This window comes from Centruroides sculpturatus, unplaced genomic scaffold (genome assembly GCF_000671375.1).
Source record: "Centruroides sculpturatus isolate CEXI.00-Female unplaced genomic scaffold, Cexi_2.0 scaffold1066, whole genome shotgun sequence".
Taxonomy (NCBI): Eukaryota; Metazoa; Arthropoda; class Arachnida; order Scorpiones; family Buthidae; genus Centruroides; species Centruroides sculpturatus.
The window spans coordinates 161430-179082 of NW_019385438.1; the positions used below are offsets into that span (position 1 = coordinate 161430).

At 28.7% G+C, this 17653-nt stretch overlaps 1 protein-coding gene across 1 annotated transcript; it reads right to left on the bottom strand.

Annotated features, from left to right (window-relative positions):
• Window positions 1-2607: 2607 nt before the first annotated feature.
• Window positions 2608-16446, bottom strand: LOC111639001 (ELKS/Rab6-interacting/CAST family member 1-like). The gene is made up of 5 exons (XM_023384777.1): window positions 16298-16446; window positions 8272-8368; window positions 3214-3347; window positions 2870-3051; window positions 2608-2761 (listed from the first exon to the last, which is right to left on the bottom strand). Exons 1-5 carry the CDS (start codon window positions 16406-16408, stop codon window positions 2749-2751), a joined length of 537 nt encoding a protein of 178 aa, XP_023240545.1. The 5' UTR covers window positions 16409-16446; the 3' UTR covers window positions 2608-2748.
• Window positions 16447-17653: the final 1207 nt, after the last annotated feature.

Here is a 17653-nt window from a genome sequence, read left to right on the forward strand (position 1 = left end):
AAACATCTGATCTCAACAAGATGAAACAACATCTTACTCTGCATGAATATCAATGAAACTGTATGACAACTGTTTGGTAACCATGCAATTTCAAGAAATAGTGACATTTCACAGCATCCAAGATGCCAGGATCTGACAATGTAATTTTTTTACGTGGAGTCATCTTAAGAGCAATGTGTATTGTTGAAAACCAAGATCCAAGAGGAAATTGCCAACATTCTGTTGAAACATTAAATTGAGCCATGTAGAATGTCCCTAAGAGACTGAAGGAATGTCTATGCAAAGATGGGAGTTATCTATTTGTCATCATCTTTAAGAAATAAATATTAGTTTGTAATTTATCAATGTCATATACTCTATACTATTAATTACCATGATAAATGTATTGAAAATAAATTTAAAATATTGAAGAAACAAAGTAGTCTTCATTCTTCCATCTTGTCCACTCATCAGAAAAAAATAGTTTTTTGTTTTGCTGGTGATTGGACAAGATGGAAGTATGAAACTACTTTGTTTCTTCAATATTTTAAATTTGTGAAATATACTATCTGCCATTTTAATTTGTAATTATGTATTAAAAATATTTTCCCCCTCCATAAAATTCTGTTCCAAAATTTTCTATTTTCTTGAGATACCCTGTATATTGTAGGATATGCATGTGGTGAGTGTAATCCGACAAGAGGAGGTGCATGCAGTGAGGTGCATGCAGTGAGTGTAATCCAACAAGAGGATATAGTTAATAATTTTAAAAATCATCTTGTCTTCCTTTTAGTTCTATTACTTTTAATTTTTTATTCTTAGAAAAATAATGAGATCCATTTTATTTTGTATTTTAAAGAAAGGAAAAAAAATTAATTTTGTTACCAAGAAAGATTATAGGCAGATGTATTTTGTTACTGACAACATAACCAAGTTCTCTGAAAGGAAGTTCTGTTAACTGCAATGAACTATTTTGAAAACATCTTGAATTTTTCAAGGAGATTTGGTCAACTACCACAATGTAAGAAAAGTTGTTATTATGATATTTTAATAATAAAAAGCATGTTTCCTTTCTGAAATTACATAGTAAAAGGAATTTTCATTTTACAGATCAGAAACATTTTTTAAATTGGGTTTTATTATGTTATCTTTATTGTGTTATTGTGTAAATTTATGAAAATATCAGGAGAATCACTGGTCAGAAACTCATTCAGTGGTCATCAACAAACTAATCAAAACAGAACTAATGGAGATCATTCAATGGGGAACCATAAATTGGAACAAACAATCATATTTTCTCTGACTCCATACCTTGGAAATGTGCTGCAGTAAAAAAATAGAAAAAAAAATATTTTCTTGATATAGCATTTCATTACATCATTGAGTGTTAATGTTGCTTTGTAGTTATAGAGACTGTAGCTAAAAAACTGCAATTGAACTTAGTTTTAACATCTAATTTTAATCAGATTTACTTTTTCAGTCTGAAAAATTAAAAATAGCTTATCGCCAGATGGCTGTGATAAAGATGTCAGCATAACACACTGGAGAGTGTTGTCCAGGTCAGGAACTCTAGGATTTTCATGATGATCTTATATTGGGTTCATCTGTTATCAACCAATCATCCCATTTTGGGCCTGGTTGAACCCATAATGAATTAGAAAAACAGTTCCCAGAGCCCACAGGGCAGAAAGTAACTTCATCTGATCATTTACAATTAAAAAATATCGTTTATAGTTATTTCATTACAAAAGTTACAGTAGGTATAAATTTTGTGATATTTCTTTATAACTAAATTCATAATATGAAGCTTGCTCTACTAATTCCATATTTTTTGCCAGGAGTGCCCCTTAAGCCCCAAGCCCGAGATATCTCGGGCAAGTTACATAGCGTTACATAAAACACGGTCCTTAAGGGGAGTTTTGAAAAATTTTTTTTTGAATTTTTGGAATGTTTTTTGTCTCCAAATTTTTTCAAAAATTTTTACCCGTGCAAAAAAATTTTATTGCGATTTTAATCAACCTTTAATGATGTGCAATTAACGCTTAATTGTTTTTTAATGGGATTTTTTAATCAAATTTAATTAATCGTTCTAAAGTTGTAGTGCACGGATTTTACTTCGGTAAAGTTATTTGAAGCTACTTTCTGATATCAAAACTGACCTCCAATAGTTTTTTAATTTTTTTAATTAATAGATTTTATTATATATAAGTTTAATTAAGTTGGGGGTGGTCGAAAATCACAATAAAAATTTGAATTTTTTAAAAATATTTAAAAATATACGGCCAACTAGTAGTCACCCTACTATAAACCCATCGCCTCCCAAGACTTCTGAGAATGTCCTGGGAAATCCGACTCCAGCTGTTCTCAAGGTCATCCAGCTGTATGAACAATGACTCATCAGTGTCAAATTTCACAGAGGCAAGACAAAGGAAAATAAAATTTGAAGCTTTTTCTTCAAAATTAACGCATTTCTTTCCTTTTTTATGTTTAATTACATTAATATCAAAAATTGCCTGAGGCTTAAGGAGATAATCTAATATGAATGCATTACTGCAACATACTATAAATGCATGATTTCTAAGTATAATGAATAATTACTAAAATATCATCTTACTTTTCTCTGTAAAACATTTATTTTCCTATCTTTAATATCCATATGGTCCCTTAATTCTTGAACTTCCTGTGCTAAGCGATTACGTTCTTGAGTAGCAGTCATAGCTTGTTGTGTTTTCTTTTCTATTAATTTATTCTTTTCTTCTAATCTTTGTCTTAATTCTTCAACCTGAAAACAATTTACTAGTCTGAATATCACTGAATACTTAAATAATAAATATATGTTATATTATGCTAAAAACAAATAAAATAATTAAATTAAATAAAAATAAATTACATAATATTTCTCACATCTGCCTGAAGCATATTATAATGTTCTTCTTTCGCACAAAGTGATTCTTTTAATACTGCTATATGCCGTTGGTAGTCTTGGTGCTGTTCCTCTAATGTTTTCATTTTTGCTCCCATGGCTAATATTTCTTGATCTCTCTTATTGAGTTCAATACGTAATTCATCCATCTATCACCCATAAAGAATTTTAATTAAAATTATGTTATTTCCTAAAATTTCTTACATAAAATTTCTATATAAAATGTTTATGTGCAAACATATAAATACTTTATGTAGAATTTTATATGCATGAATATATTATTCACAAATAATACTGAATTCTTAACAAACCTCTTTTAATTTTCCAACATCTTTATCCCGAACTTCTAAGAGATTTTCAAGATGGCAAGCTCTGGCTTCTGTTTCAATTAGTTTAGTTTTTAAACGTTCCACTTCTTTCCTTTCTTCTTCCATTAATTTGTTTCCTAGTGATTACAGTTGAATAATTTTCATTTAATAATGTGTAACTCAATATCTGTTGAAAGCAACTTGAAATTAAAATAGGAAATTAAATCATATTTAGTTTTATAGCTCTTAAAGCCTTAATATAAATTAGTGCTTTGTTTTTTTAGTTCAATTAAATTATATTGAATACTTAAACTTCTATGTAAACAGCAAATTTACAAAAATCTATTTTATATAAATTTTTTAAAAATGAAATAGTTTAAATATGATGATATAAATTACAAAATAACATACTGCAATTTATCAATCTAAGAAGGGAATAATAAAAAATGTGAATTATAAAATAATACTTTGTAATGCAAATCTTACTCATTTTTTAACTTTATGCTGAAAAATAGTGCATCCTTTTTCCTCCAGAAATATCAATGTTTTACTCTACTAAATAATTTAAAATTTTCACACAAACTATTCATATTTATTCTAAATGGATGTACAAACATCATTACTGTAAATGTAAAATAAAATAAATTATGTACAAACAACTTTTAACCTGAATTTTGTGGTTTATTTGAAGAATTACAACAACAAAACTATCTAAGTTTGTATTGTCTCAAGAGTAACAACGCAAACTGGCATAATATAGAATTAATTGTATGTTTTTTGATGGCAATGAATTAATAAGCAATATATAATATATTTGTTGATGTTTGGGATTCATTAAAGAGACAAAGAGACAATGAACATTAAACATTTGTAATAGAGGCAACTCCTTTTATTCTAAAGACTAAGACAAGAAAACACAGGATGCATATCCAACAGATGGGTAGACAGGTGGGTATCCAACAGATCCCACATGTGAGGGTGTGACACAAAGTTGCAGGTGTGAGATAGAAGGGACAAGGAGATTTCTCTGTCCAAGGAGAGTCCCCTGTTGGACCAAATTGATTCTCACTTGCAAGTACTAACATATATATATATATATTTATTTATTTTATAGTTTCAATAATTTAATGAATTGATTATGATTAATATGTAACCTATAATAATCAGTAAAAAAAAGTTTGACTTAAAATTGCAGCTTGTAGCTGAAATAAGTGGCATAAATATGCTGCCCAAGTTCACTGCACGAGAACATTTCTGATTGTTGCCCAAAAATTTCAACTTCTTAGATCTGAGAGTCATCGAAAAGACTACCTACTTTCCATGAAGGGATATGACAGAGTGAGATTAAGTCAATGACTGGGCAATTGATGGTCGATTAAATGAATTTTGTAACCACTTTTCTGCAATATTGCCTAATTTGCATTGAGTTTTATGAGCATTACCAAACATTGAGGCTTTATGAACCACAAGCTCTTTTAATATCTAATTGAATTTATTAAATTTTATTTTATTCAATCATTTAATTTTTGTTAATCTGTTACATTTCTCAGGAAAATTTGTGTTACATTACTACAGTAATCTATGTTTCTATTCATATGAATATTGTACACTATTAGAATTTACAAAAGCTTGAAAAAGTCATATTGAAAAGAACAAATATACAGGATAATTATAATTTTAAAATATCATTTTCTATCACATGTCTAGAGAGACATCTAATGGACATACTGTAATTGGACAAAACTCAACAATACCATCCAGGATATGCAAAAGCAAGCCTTCTGAAAAAAATTTTAGTTACAAAACTCACTACCAGAGGTCAATATGGTGCTACCCAATACTTCACTCCCAGGATATTAAACCCTATGATTTCTGGTTATGGGAACATCATCTCAAGAGTGTTATGTATCAGAATGAGCTTCCTAATCCGATTGTTTTAAAACATAATTAAACTGTTTTAAAAAATTGCTGGTATGAATTTACTTTTACAAAAAAATATATTTCTTGGGACTATACATACAGGATGAGTCAATTTCATTCAGTCCCTTCACATGCTCTTGAGGTAATAACAATTCCACGGTGGCATCATTGTGCTACCACTAGAGGACTATTTTAACTTTTTTGCATTGATGGCAGATGAGTAGCCTACAATAAAAGGTCGACTCCACCATGGAATTGTTATTACCTCAACAGCGTGTGAAGGGACTGAATGAAATTGACTCATCCTGTATGTATAGTCTCAAGAAATATATTTTTTTGTAAAACATAATAAAACTGCATGTGAATAACACTACAGATCAGTTACATTCTCCAATTGAACATACTGTTCACTGTTTGCAAGTTCTGAAAGACAATAATGGAGGCCATATTGAGGAATTTTCCACAGCACTGCTAATGTTACCACTGTACCATAACGTGCTTGAGGTTTAACAATAAGTTTATGCAATAAAAGTGCTTTTTCCCATGCCCAGTCTCCTTGAATTAATTTTTACAAGACCAAAACATTAAGCCAGCACACATAAATGCCTGTTTGCATGTACCAGCCATATAGTAATCTTCAAAGCATACACATGATTTTACTCAATCACTGGTAATGTGTTTTGGAACTAAAATTTTTTCATATAGATTGCTTCCACAGGTCCTAGATAGTATTATTACAAAGTCTGATCCAATTACACCCAGTATGTGTCTCTCTATATATCTCTGAATAAGGATACTTTATGATCACCATATACTTGCTTTAAATTTGTAGTTTTTTGGTTTATTTAATGTTGTTTGTGTATAATTTATTTTAAAATCAATAAGAACTCTAAAAGCATTTATATAAAAATTTTCAGATAAAATAATATCTTCAATAAATGCTCACAACTGTACTCTCTTTTCTTTCAACTTTAAAAGATAATTATAGTTTTTACATAATTCCAATAAAATCCATCTCATAAACAAAGCATTGACAAATATATATCACACTAACCTTATAAAGCTTTGCAGAATTTTTAATGTTTCACAAATGTTTTCAGTCCACCCTAGGACTTTTTTCAGGTGGAGTTCTATTAGAAAAAACTTTTTCTGGTACGATTCCATTCTATTCCAATGTGAACACATTGGAAAGGTCCTAGGGTGGACTGAAAACGTTTGTGATACATTAAAAATTCTGCAAAGCTTTATAAGGTTAGTGTGATATATATTTACATAATTCCAAACACATTTCAAATCAGATATCATAAAAAAGTTTTTAGCTTAAATAATGCAACATTTTTATACATTTATTATTATACGAGGCGTGTTTTTAAAGTAAGTACCGTTTTGAAATATAAAAAAAACAAGCAGACATTTTTAACAAAATTTTTATTTATGTGAAAGCCCATATTTTACACTACTTTTCTACATAATTCCCATTAATATTGAGACACTTATCGTATCGTGGGACCAGCTTTTGTATTCCATCCTCAAAGAATGTTGCCGCCTGATGAGACAACCACTGCAGAACGGTCGTTTTGACTTCGTCGTGATTGTTATGGCGCTGCCCTGCCAGATGCTTCTTCAAATGCAGAAACAAATGATAGTCACTCGGCGCTAGGTCGGGACTGTATGGAGGATGGTCTAATTGTTCCCAGCCAAATGATGTGATTAGGTCTTGAGTTTGATTTGCCGTATGTGGACGAGCATTATCGTGGAGCAAAATGACACCCTTGCTCAGTAAGCCCCGTCTTTTGTTTTGTACTGCACGGCGCAGTTTTTTTAAAGTCTCACAGTATGCAGCTGAATTGATCGTTTCACCATGAGGCAAAAAATCAACAAGCAACACTCCGTATCTGTCCCAAAACACCGTGCACATGATTTTCTGAGCAGAAATTGTTTGCTTGAACTTGACTTTCCTTGGAGATGATGAATGTCGCCATTCCATGGATTGTTGCTTTGATTCCGGTGTAACGTAGGCTACCCACGTTTCATCGCCTGTAACAATACGACTTAAAAAATCATCTCCTTCGTCACTGTAGCGCTCAAGAAAAGTCAATGCACTGGCCAAACGTTTGGTTTTGTGCTCCTCCGTCAACATTTTCGGCACCCAACGGGAACACAACTTCCGATAATTTAATCGTCCGGTCACAATTTCATAGAGAACACTTCTTGAAACTGCAGGAAACTCTTTAGATAAAGATGAAATCGTGAATCGTCTGTTCTCTTACACTCTACAGTCCACTTTTTCAATCAAATCGTTGATAATGACTGAAGGTCGCCCACTTCGTTCCTCATCGTGAATGTTTGTGCGGCCATTACTAAAGGCCCTAACCCATTTTCGTACCATTCCTTCACTCATAACGCTTTCACCATAAACTTCACTGATTTGGCGATGAATTTCAGCCGCTTTCGAGCCTTTAGCACTGAGAAAACGAATAACGGCACGCACTTTGCAGTCGGTGGGATTCTCAATGAGCGGCGGTATTTCAATAACACACAAACAACAATAAACACAGTCGACTGGCTCCGTAATGACGTGTGTGGCTTCCCAACAAATGTAGGTACACAGCGCGCATGCGCTAAGTGCCGACTGCAGCGCTCCAGCAGCGTTATATTAAAACGGTACTTACTTTAAAAACACGCCTCGTATTTTTGTTGTAATATTTTGTCAAATTGAACTTTAGTTTAATCTGTTTTAGTTTTGTCTGAACTAAACTATTCAGTTTTATAAAATCAATTTTTATTTACAGAAATATATTTAAAAGAAAAGAAAATAAATATAAAAAAGTCATCTCTACAACCATGCTGTGTTAAGAATACATTTTACTTAGCTATTTCAATTTCTTGACACATTTATTTATGGTTAACATTTTATTACTTTCCATGATTTTTATGATTTTTTCTCCATCAACACAACATGCACATTAATTATAAGAACTAAAATATATGAAACAGTTAAAATTAAGTTAATTAATAAATTTATGGAGTAAATTAGCACTACTGGATAAATTTGATTATATATTTTATTATATTCCTAAAACATCAATGGTTTATTCATTTTTAATGCAGAAAGTTAAATTAATTTTAATAAGAACATACCAATTCCTTTATTCTGAAGCATTTCCATTAACTTTTTTATACTTTCTTCTCTTGCAGCTAATGTTTGTTTTTGAGCTTCCATTCGCACTTCCATTTCCTAAACACAACAATTTTATAATTTTATTATGCTGAGTTAATGACTTAAAAAATTATTTATTATTATTTTTGTAATTCAAATTGTTTTATTAGAAGAAAATTAAAACATAAAATAAAAAACACCACAGGCATTATCCCACTGCTTGACAAGATCAAAGATGCCTTTCTGGTAAAATTCCTGTGCTTGGGATTTAAACCATTGCAAAAGGAACTCTAACTGCAGCAGCCAATCCAAACAGCTGATCTTTCATTATTTTCTTCATGAGTCCAAACACAGAAAAGTTGCTTGGTGAAAAGTCTGTACTATAAGATGTGCCAGTATTTCCCATTGCATACAATGCAGTTTCTCTAGCATGTGCATAACATGATGGCGTGCATTATCATGAAACAAAACAACATCAAAACTCAGTTTACGAAGTCACTTTGCTTTAATGGCAGCACATATATGGTCTAAATTAGTGCAGTAATTCTGTGCATTTATACACTGATCAGTGATTTAAATTACAGAAGCCCTCAGATAACTGTTCTACAGTCAAACTTAAATGGTTTGGTTATATGATTCAATACTTTAGTATCATTGTTATTGAATTTAAACTTGACATTTAAACAATAACAATATCATTTTGAACTAACACAAGGCCATGTAATCTAAGCATGCATAGTTGTCTAGAACAGCATTCCTCAAACTATGGGTTGTGGATGTTTTAAGTTTATAATCATACATAAAAATAAATTATAAAAAATAAACAACAAGTAAATTTTGGCACAAGTGGATCAATAAATAATTTTTAAAAAATATATTTTTTGATATATATATACATATTAAAATTGACAAAATCTTACAATCTGAAAAGTACAATTTAAAAAACAGTTCATTAAATTAATAAAAAGGTAACTTGTAATATTTTTCAAAATAAAATAGACTCCTGAATAATTTTGAAACAGTATATTTTATTTACAATCATCAATCTTACATTTTTTTATTAGTTAAATTTCAATAATAAAAACTGAAACTGAAATAAGTTATTTGTTACAAATCAAAATTGGCGCAAACTGCTTTTAATAGAAATGTATTCAATGTTACACTTCACATGTAGAAGTTGTTATCAATAATGCAGAATTTTATTTTGTTATATAGTATACAGTGATTCCAGTTTACCAGAATTTTAAAAATTTTATATTACATACATTTGGATTGCAGAACCATTACAAAAATATATTGGGTTGCATGAGCAAAAAATTTAAGAAATGCTGGTCTAGAACATTCTTTGGTTGGAACTGCAGCACCATGAAGGAAAAAACTTAAACTTTTGAATCCTCCTTATATATTTTTTTAAAATATAAATTTTTTATATAATGATTTCATAAATATTTTTAATAGTGGAGANTTTTTTTTTTTTTTTTTTTGATAAAGATAAGCTTGGAAGCAGTACATGTAAGATTTTTTTATTGTTGTTTTCTATATTCTGCTTTGAAGTGTCAAGCTTATCTTTACCAAAGAAAAACTCTGAAGAAAAAAATTTGACAGTTATCTAAATTGTGATAATTTTTTTTTACATTTTAATTGATAGTGAGACAAAAATATCTGTTTTATTATTAATGATTGCATTATTACATCAAGACCTATGATGATGATGTATGGTACAGTTTGGTCAATGCTTGGTAACAGTCACCAACCAAATGCTTTCAATGGTCTATTTAGTGAAATTGTTATAAAAAGTTTTAATTCATATAAATTTGAGCTTTTGAATTTTGAATAAATTTATTTGTTTCCATACAGTTTTAGCTTTATTAAACATAAAATTAAACAATAGAAGTAAAATAGCTCTATGGCAAACCCCTGTGAACTTTGACCTATTAACCTGGAAGTTTCATGAGCACCTAACAAGAGAGGCTTAAGTTTAAAATTTGAGCTTTCTAGAGCCAATAGTTTTTCTCTAGATGTGTCTGAAGTGTGGAATGAAGAAAAAGAAGAAACAATAGCTTTTTTGACAACTTTTGCACTTAAAAGGGTTGTTGAAATATAAGTAGTTAAAAAATTGCTTATATTTCAGCAGGCAACATGGTGTCAAGCATTGTCAGTTGAAAAATTCTTAAATACAAATGCTTACTGAAAAGAAAGAAAGAATATGAAAGAAAGAAAAATTTCAATATGAGAAGGTGTTTTAAATTCAAAAAGCAAACATAACCTGACAATGATGACTCAGACTACTAAAAACAATTGTTTTCCATAAAACTAACAGATATTTGCTGGAATTTGGTTCATAATATATTATACAAATACTTACACTAAAAACACAAATAAATAACATCTATGCCTGTAGCTATGCCTTAACCTTGGTCTAAATTGACGAGGAACCAGTATCAAATCAACTAAATAAAGCTAGCTTCATATTGGTATACATCAACATATTAAGGAGCTACAAACTGTGTCATTTCCTTTTGGTGATTGTTCAGCTATACATTAGGCCAGTGGTTCTCAAAGCGGGTGCCTCAAGTATGCCACAAGAGACAAGAAAACACAGGATGCATATCCAACAGATGGGTAGACAGGTGGGTATCCAACAGATCCCACATGTGAGGGTGTGACACAAAGTTGCAGGTGTGAGATAGAAGGGACAAGGAGATTTCTCTGTCCAAGGAGAGTCCCCTGTTGGACCAAATTGATTCTCACTTGCAAGTACTAGCATATATATATATTTATTTATTTTATAGTTTCAATAATTTAATGAATTGATTATGATTAATATGTAACCTATAATAATCAGTAAAAAAAAGTTTGACTTAAAATTGCAGCTTGTAGCTGAAATAAGTGGCATAAATATGCTGCCCAAGTTCACTGCACGAGAACATTTCTGATTGTTGCCCAAAAATTTCAACTTCTTAGATCTGAGAGTCATCGAAAAGACTACCTACTTTCCATGAAGGGATATGACAGAGTGAGATTAAGTCAATGACTGGGCAATTGATGGTCGATTAAATGAATTTTGTAACCACTTTTCTGCAATATTGCCTAATTTGCATCGAGTTTTATGAGCATTACCAAACATTGAGGCTTNAATAATTTTTTCATTAAAAAAAGAAAACGTGAAGATTCTAATGATCAAGAAGTGGTTACTGGTAGAAAAGCTAAGGAATCAATTAGCACCAGTAAATCATCAAAAATTGAAAGCTCTATTAGTGAAGATTTGACTGTTTTTAACAATGAGCAACAAACAAGCACTATTGAAACAAAAGAAACAGAAACAGTCAGTTCTCGTAAAAATGTTGCATTAAAAAAGAATGTAAAAACTCGCTTATATCAAGACAGTTACCTAAAAATGGGAATTACCTGGTGTGGTGATAAATTAATTTCCAGACCAAAATGTATTGTGTGTGGTTTGATTTTATCAAATGAAGCTATGGTTCCCAGTAAATTATTGCGACACTTCTCCACAAAATACAATCACTTGTCTAAAAACCTCTTGAATATTTCAAAGATCTGATAAAATTACAAGAAAAACAAACAGTAAAAGTTTTGTAAAAAAAAAATATACAATTGCTGACCATGTTCAAGAAGCCAGTTATTTAGTCGCAGAAATAATCGCGAGAGAAATGAAGCCTCATACTATTGGCAAAACTTTGATTCGCCCGGCCTATACAGCAATTGTGAAAACAATTTTTGGTGCTGAAGCAGAAGAAATAAAAATGATTCCTTCGGCAAATGACACTATGAGTAGACGTATTAGTGATATTGAAAAATCAGTTATAAATAAAATAATCGAATCAAAATTATTTAGTTTGCAGTTGGATGAGCCAACTGATATCGGTGGTAAAGTGCAATTACTTGCCTTCACTCAATTTATTGAACATGATGAAATTTTGGAAAGAATTTTTATGCTGCAAGGAATTCAAAAAAACTACGGCGGGAAAGAATGTTTTTGATATCATGAACACATATTTTAATACAAATGGTCTATCTTGGAAATCTTGCACCCCTTCAATGATTGGAACTATAAAAGGATTTGTTTCATACGCTAAAAAGCGAAACAAAAACATTGTAACAACTCACTGCTTCATTCATCGTGAATCATTGGTAGCAAAGACAATAGGCTCTGAACTCAAAAGAGTGTTAGAAGAAATCATTAAAATAGTTAATTATAACAAAGCTAGACCATTAAAATCGCGTATATTTGCAAAACTATATGAAGAGATTCAATCTCATCATAATAACCCGCTTCTTCATACCAAAATGAGATGGCTTTTGGAAGGTCACATATTAATCGTGTTTTTGAGCTTAAAGAAGAAATATTAATATTTTTTCAACAAGAAAACAAACCAGAATTTTGTGTATTATTACAAAATGATTCTTGGTGTTCCAAACTAGCTTATTTAACAGACATATTTGATCACCTGAACAAATTAAACTCAAGTGTGCAAGGTAGAAATGAAAATATTTTAATATCTGTAGATAAAATTAAAGCTTTTAAAGATAAAATAAAAATGTGGAAGATAAAAGTAAATGCAAATAATGTAGAAATGTTTATTCAAGTTGCCAAAGGAAAATGTAACAATACAAATTTGAAAAAACTTATTTACAGTCATTTAACATCATTAGAAGAAAAAATTAACCATTATTTACCTGACATATAAGTTGATTTGTACGACTGGATACGAAATCCTTTTATAGAGACAACATCAGAAATAAGTTCAGTCTTGCAGAAGCCGAAGAATTAATCGATATACGTAACGATCTTACGTTAAGATTGAAGCATTCAGAAATGAGTCTGAATTCATTTTGGATAACAATTATGAAAGAATATCNTTTGTACGACTGGATACGAAATCCTTTTATAGAGACAACATCAGAAATAAGTTCAGTCTTGCAGAAGCCGAAGAATTAATCGATATACGTAACGATCTTACGTTAAGATTGAAGCATTCAGAAATGAGTCTGAATTCATTTTGGATAACAATTAGAAAAGAACATCCCAATATAAGATTCAAAGCACTTAATATTTTATTGCAGTTTTCCACATCGTATCTCTGTGAAGTGGGATTCCCTACACTCGTAAATATTAAAAAAAGAAGAGAGAAAGACTTGAAAATTAGATGAGGATATGTCTCTCAAAAACACAACCTAATATCAAGGAAATATACAAACACCATCAGGCACATACTTCACATTAAGTTCACATTTTATCACCAAATACCTTTATAATAATAACCTTTGTTTTGAATGTTTTTGTGTTGTTTGGAAATAAACTTACTTACTTTAAAAAACTTTTATTTTTTTTCAATGACTTCTCATCCTTCATATCTTTACTAACTGTAAAAAAGCAAAACAAAAGAAAAAGATAATAATAATAATAGGGGTGCCGTGAATTTTGTTTAATAATTTCAGTGTGCCACCAGCCAAAAAAGTTTGAGAAACACTGCATTAGGCATTGAAAATATTTCAACTTTTGCTGAATTTCAATGTTTTTGACTAATCAACTTTTTCCTTAAAATTAGTAATTGGAAATAAAATCTTTTCAACCAATCATGTTCTAACTCAATTTGTACCACACAGTACAATGCAAATGACATTTTGCTTTGATTAGTGGTTGTTTCATTCCCTCCTAGTAGCTTGAATGACAGTCTGATTCTAACTTAAGATCTACCAATAACATAAAAGATAAAAATCATTTAACAATAATATATTAATGAGAATTATTTATGACACTATTAAATGATAAATTATCTACACTTTACACTATTAATTCTTTGTTAGCTAATGTTAATTACTATAATTTACACCATTGATATTAATGATAATTATTTATGTATCTACCCTTAACAAATTTGCTTACATAAATTTAGACAACTACAAAAAACAAAACCTTTAATTACCAGTAACAAATTAACGAAAACTCAGAACGTTTTCAGTCTTCACCAAGGTCTGCATCAGGTTTTTAACAAATTTCAGATTGAAACATTAGAATGATATTATTCGAAAAAACAATTTTAAATTTGGAATAACCCATAATGTAAATCAAATTCAAATGATAAAACTACTAAAACTCATAATTGTATGACCCTGTTATACATTTTTAAGATGTACAGAGTGAATTAATATAAGCTAACTTTGCCCTAATTTTTCATAAAGGTCCCTCCATGCATTCAATATCGTATTGCAGTCTTTAAAATTAACACACTTGCTGGTCAGGCTGGCTTTATATATTTTCAAAGCCTCCTGGCTAAGAATATGGTCTGTTTGATAGGACTGCCTAATTAAAAGTTTTGTTTCATGTGATTAACTCCAGTAATTCAGAAAGGAGATAGTTTTAATTTAGACAATTAAATATGAAGTAATATATACATTTGCCTTTCATTACATAATTTAAAATGAAAAGATGTGTTAAATTAATCAAGATTTAAAAAAGTTTAATTAATTAGTACATAAATAAATTTAATTTGGAAAAACATATTACTGAAATTTTTCAGTAATATGTTTTTCTGAAATTTTACATATTACTGAAATTTTTCAGTAATATGTTTTTCCAAATTAATAAATATATAAATTTATTAAAAAATGTAATATCAAATTTAATAACACTTTTTTAACTAAAGACAATATTAAATTCATAATTCATGAAAAAAGAATATTTCTTTTCACCATAATGCAAAATATTTAAAAATTAGTTTTACAAAATGATTCAGTGAACTATAAAAATATTTAAAATATTTATAAAAATGAGAATTCGTAAAATAAAAAGTAGAAATTTTTGGAATTTAGTTAAGAAATTGGCTATAGCACAAGAAAGTGAAAGAAAAACTTGAAATGAAAGAAATGTGAAGCTAGACAGTCCATTTCATCTAAGTTCTAATTTTTAAAAAAACATTCAGAAAAGCACAAAATATATGATTATCTTTAAGAGGAATTTTACAATATTTTGTATTCATATGATAAAGAAAAAAATATAACAACACAATATTAAGAGTATACATGATCCCTACATAATTACAAAATACTGAAGCCAGTAAACATCTTTCTATCATTTTTTCTGAAGGACTACATATACTGCTGAAATAAAGAGAAATATTTGGAGCAAGTTACTCTTCATATGAGTTTTCTTTACAGGAAATTTAAAAAATCTTATAAACAGCAGATAAACAGCATTAACTTGCTATTTATTTGCTTTAAGAAATAATCAGGAAATTGTCTATTGTTTCTATACTGTTCTAATTCTATTTACCATTCATATTACTACTTAAAATTTTTTGCATTGCTTTATTTCTGCTTTATTTATCAAATAATTATAATAATAATAATAATAATAATAATTATTATTATTATTATTATTATTATTTGATAAATAAAGCAACTGAATAAATAAATGAAATCTTAAAATTTAATATATGATCAAACTAATTAAATCTGTTTTACCATTTATTATTGAAAAATAATAGACGAGAGAAAAATACAAAATACATAATAATTATTATTATTATTATAAATGTTAACTTCAGAATTTATAAAACCAATAAAATTTTACAAGCTGAAAAATTATCTATACTTAAATAGTATGTAATGTAATGTACTTAATGTAAATAGCATATTATCATTCTGTACTAAGGTGATTAATTTTTTGAATGAAGCATTTGCATTTTAATTGTATTACTACTATATAGCAGCATTTAACTTATTATATGTGGTTCTCAGATAATATGTATATACTAATTATAGATGAAATGTATATCAATAAAAGTCAAATACAGTAGCATATTCAGATATTTTGCATTTTTAATGATTATTATAACAATACATAAAAACCACAAAACTCAATAAATTTGTAAAGCCAAACAACCACCAAATTATTTAGTAATTAATTAAATATAAAAGTAGCCCAATGTAATCCAGTGGTTGTTTGGCCTTATTATGACAATTTTGTTTATTTATTATTGTTACCTTTATTGTTTCCCTGAGAAGAAAAATTTCTTTTGTCATATGTTCTTTTTCTGTGTAAAGAGCTTCTAAATGTTGTTGTACATCAACATCAGGATTACGCATATGAGCCATTCGAAGTTCCTCTTCCAACTGTTGAATTAGTGCAGCTTGTTTCTAAAAATAAAATTGAAAAATATTTAATTTGGATTTTTATAAGAAATTTATTAGTATAATAAATACATTTAATTGTTCCTAATCTTAAAATTTAATATATGATCAAACTAATTAAATCTGTTTTACCATTTATTATTGAAAAATAATAGACGAGAGAAAAATACAAAATTAGTAATAGATACATTTCTTATTAACAGGGCATTCAACATTTATGTGACAATAATTTATGTATTGTACCCAACAAAGAATAAGAACTTTTCTACATTGCATACATTAATTATTCCAAATAATGTCAAATTTTTATAATAATACTTTCAAAACTGATTACTGGTATATATTATACTTATAATTGAGATTTATAATTCTTGCTGTATTTTATTTTTTGAACTGTGACATATAACAAGTGTAATAAGTTCATGAAACTGACATAATATTGAGGATAAACACTTAGTTAACAATATAAAATCTTTAAAAAATGTATAGATAAAAGTTCTTTCATCTTTATTACTATGGCCTCACAAGTTAAAATATAGAACCATTTTAAATTTAAAAATCATATTCTATTCTGTTGTGGTTTTGTTTCATATTTAACTGATGAAGCCATAGTATTAAAGGAAAAATACTTTTATCTACACATTTTTTAAGTTTTTATATCATTGATACTGAGTCAAATGTCATGAATTTATCACACAAACTTGTAGTTTTTCAACAAGTCAAAAGCTATAATATTTAACTATGAAACATGTATTGTAACTTCTGTTAAATCTTGATAATATATTGAAATGCACCCCAATAAAACTATCAATTGATATTATTTTTCATATTCAAATAAATAAAAAAACATGGATATATGATGATATGAATGAACTGATCAACACTGCATTTGAAATTAAAAACTTATTACTAAAATTATTTAATTTTAAATATTATAGAAATATTTCAAGTAATCTAATTCATTCCATATTATTTAGTATTTGCAAGTATCAATTAGAATTAACTGAAATAATTTGAGATCAATAAAAATTATTTACTGTATAGTCAATCAATAACAATTAATATCACATAACTGTTCAAAATAACTATATTTTTCTAACACTTTTACCTTTACAAGAAAATAGTTACACTTTAATTTTGAAAATTTTATTTTAAACTTATAAAAATTTGAATTTGAATTCATTTGACATATTCACATCATTTCATGGT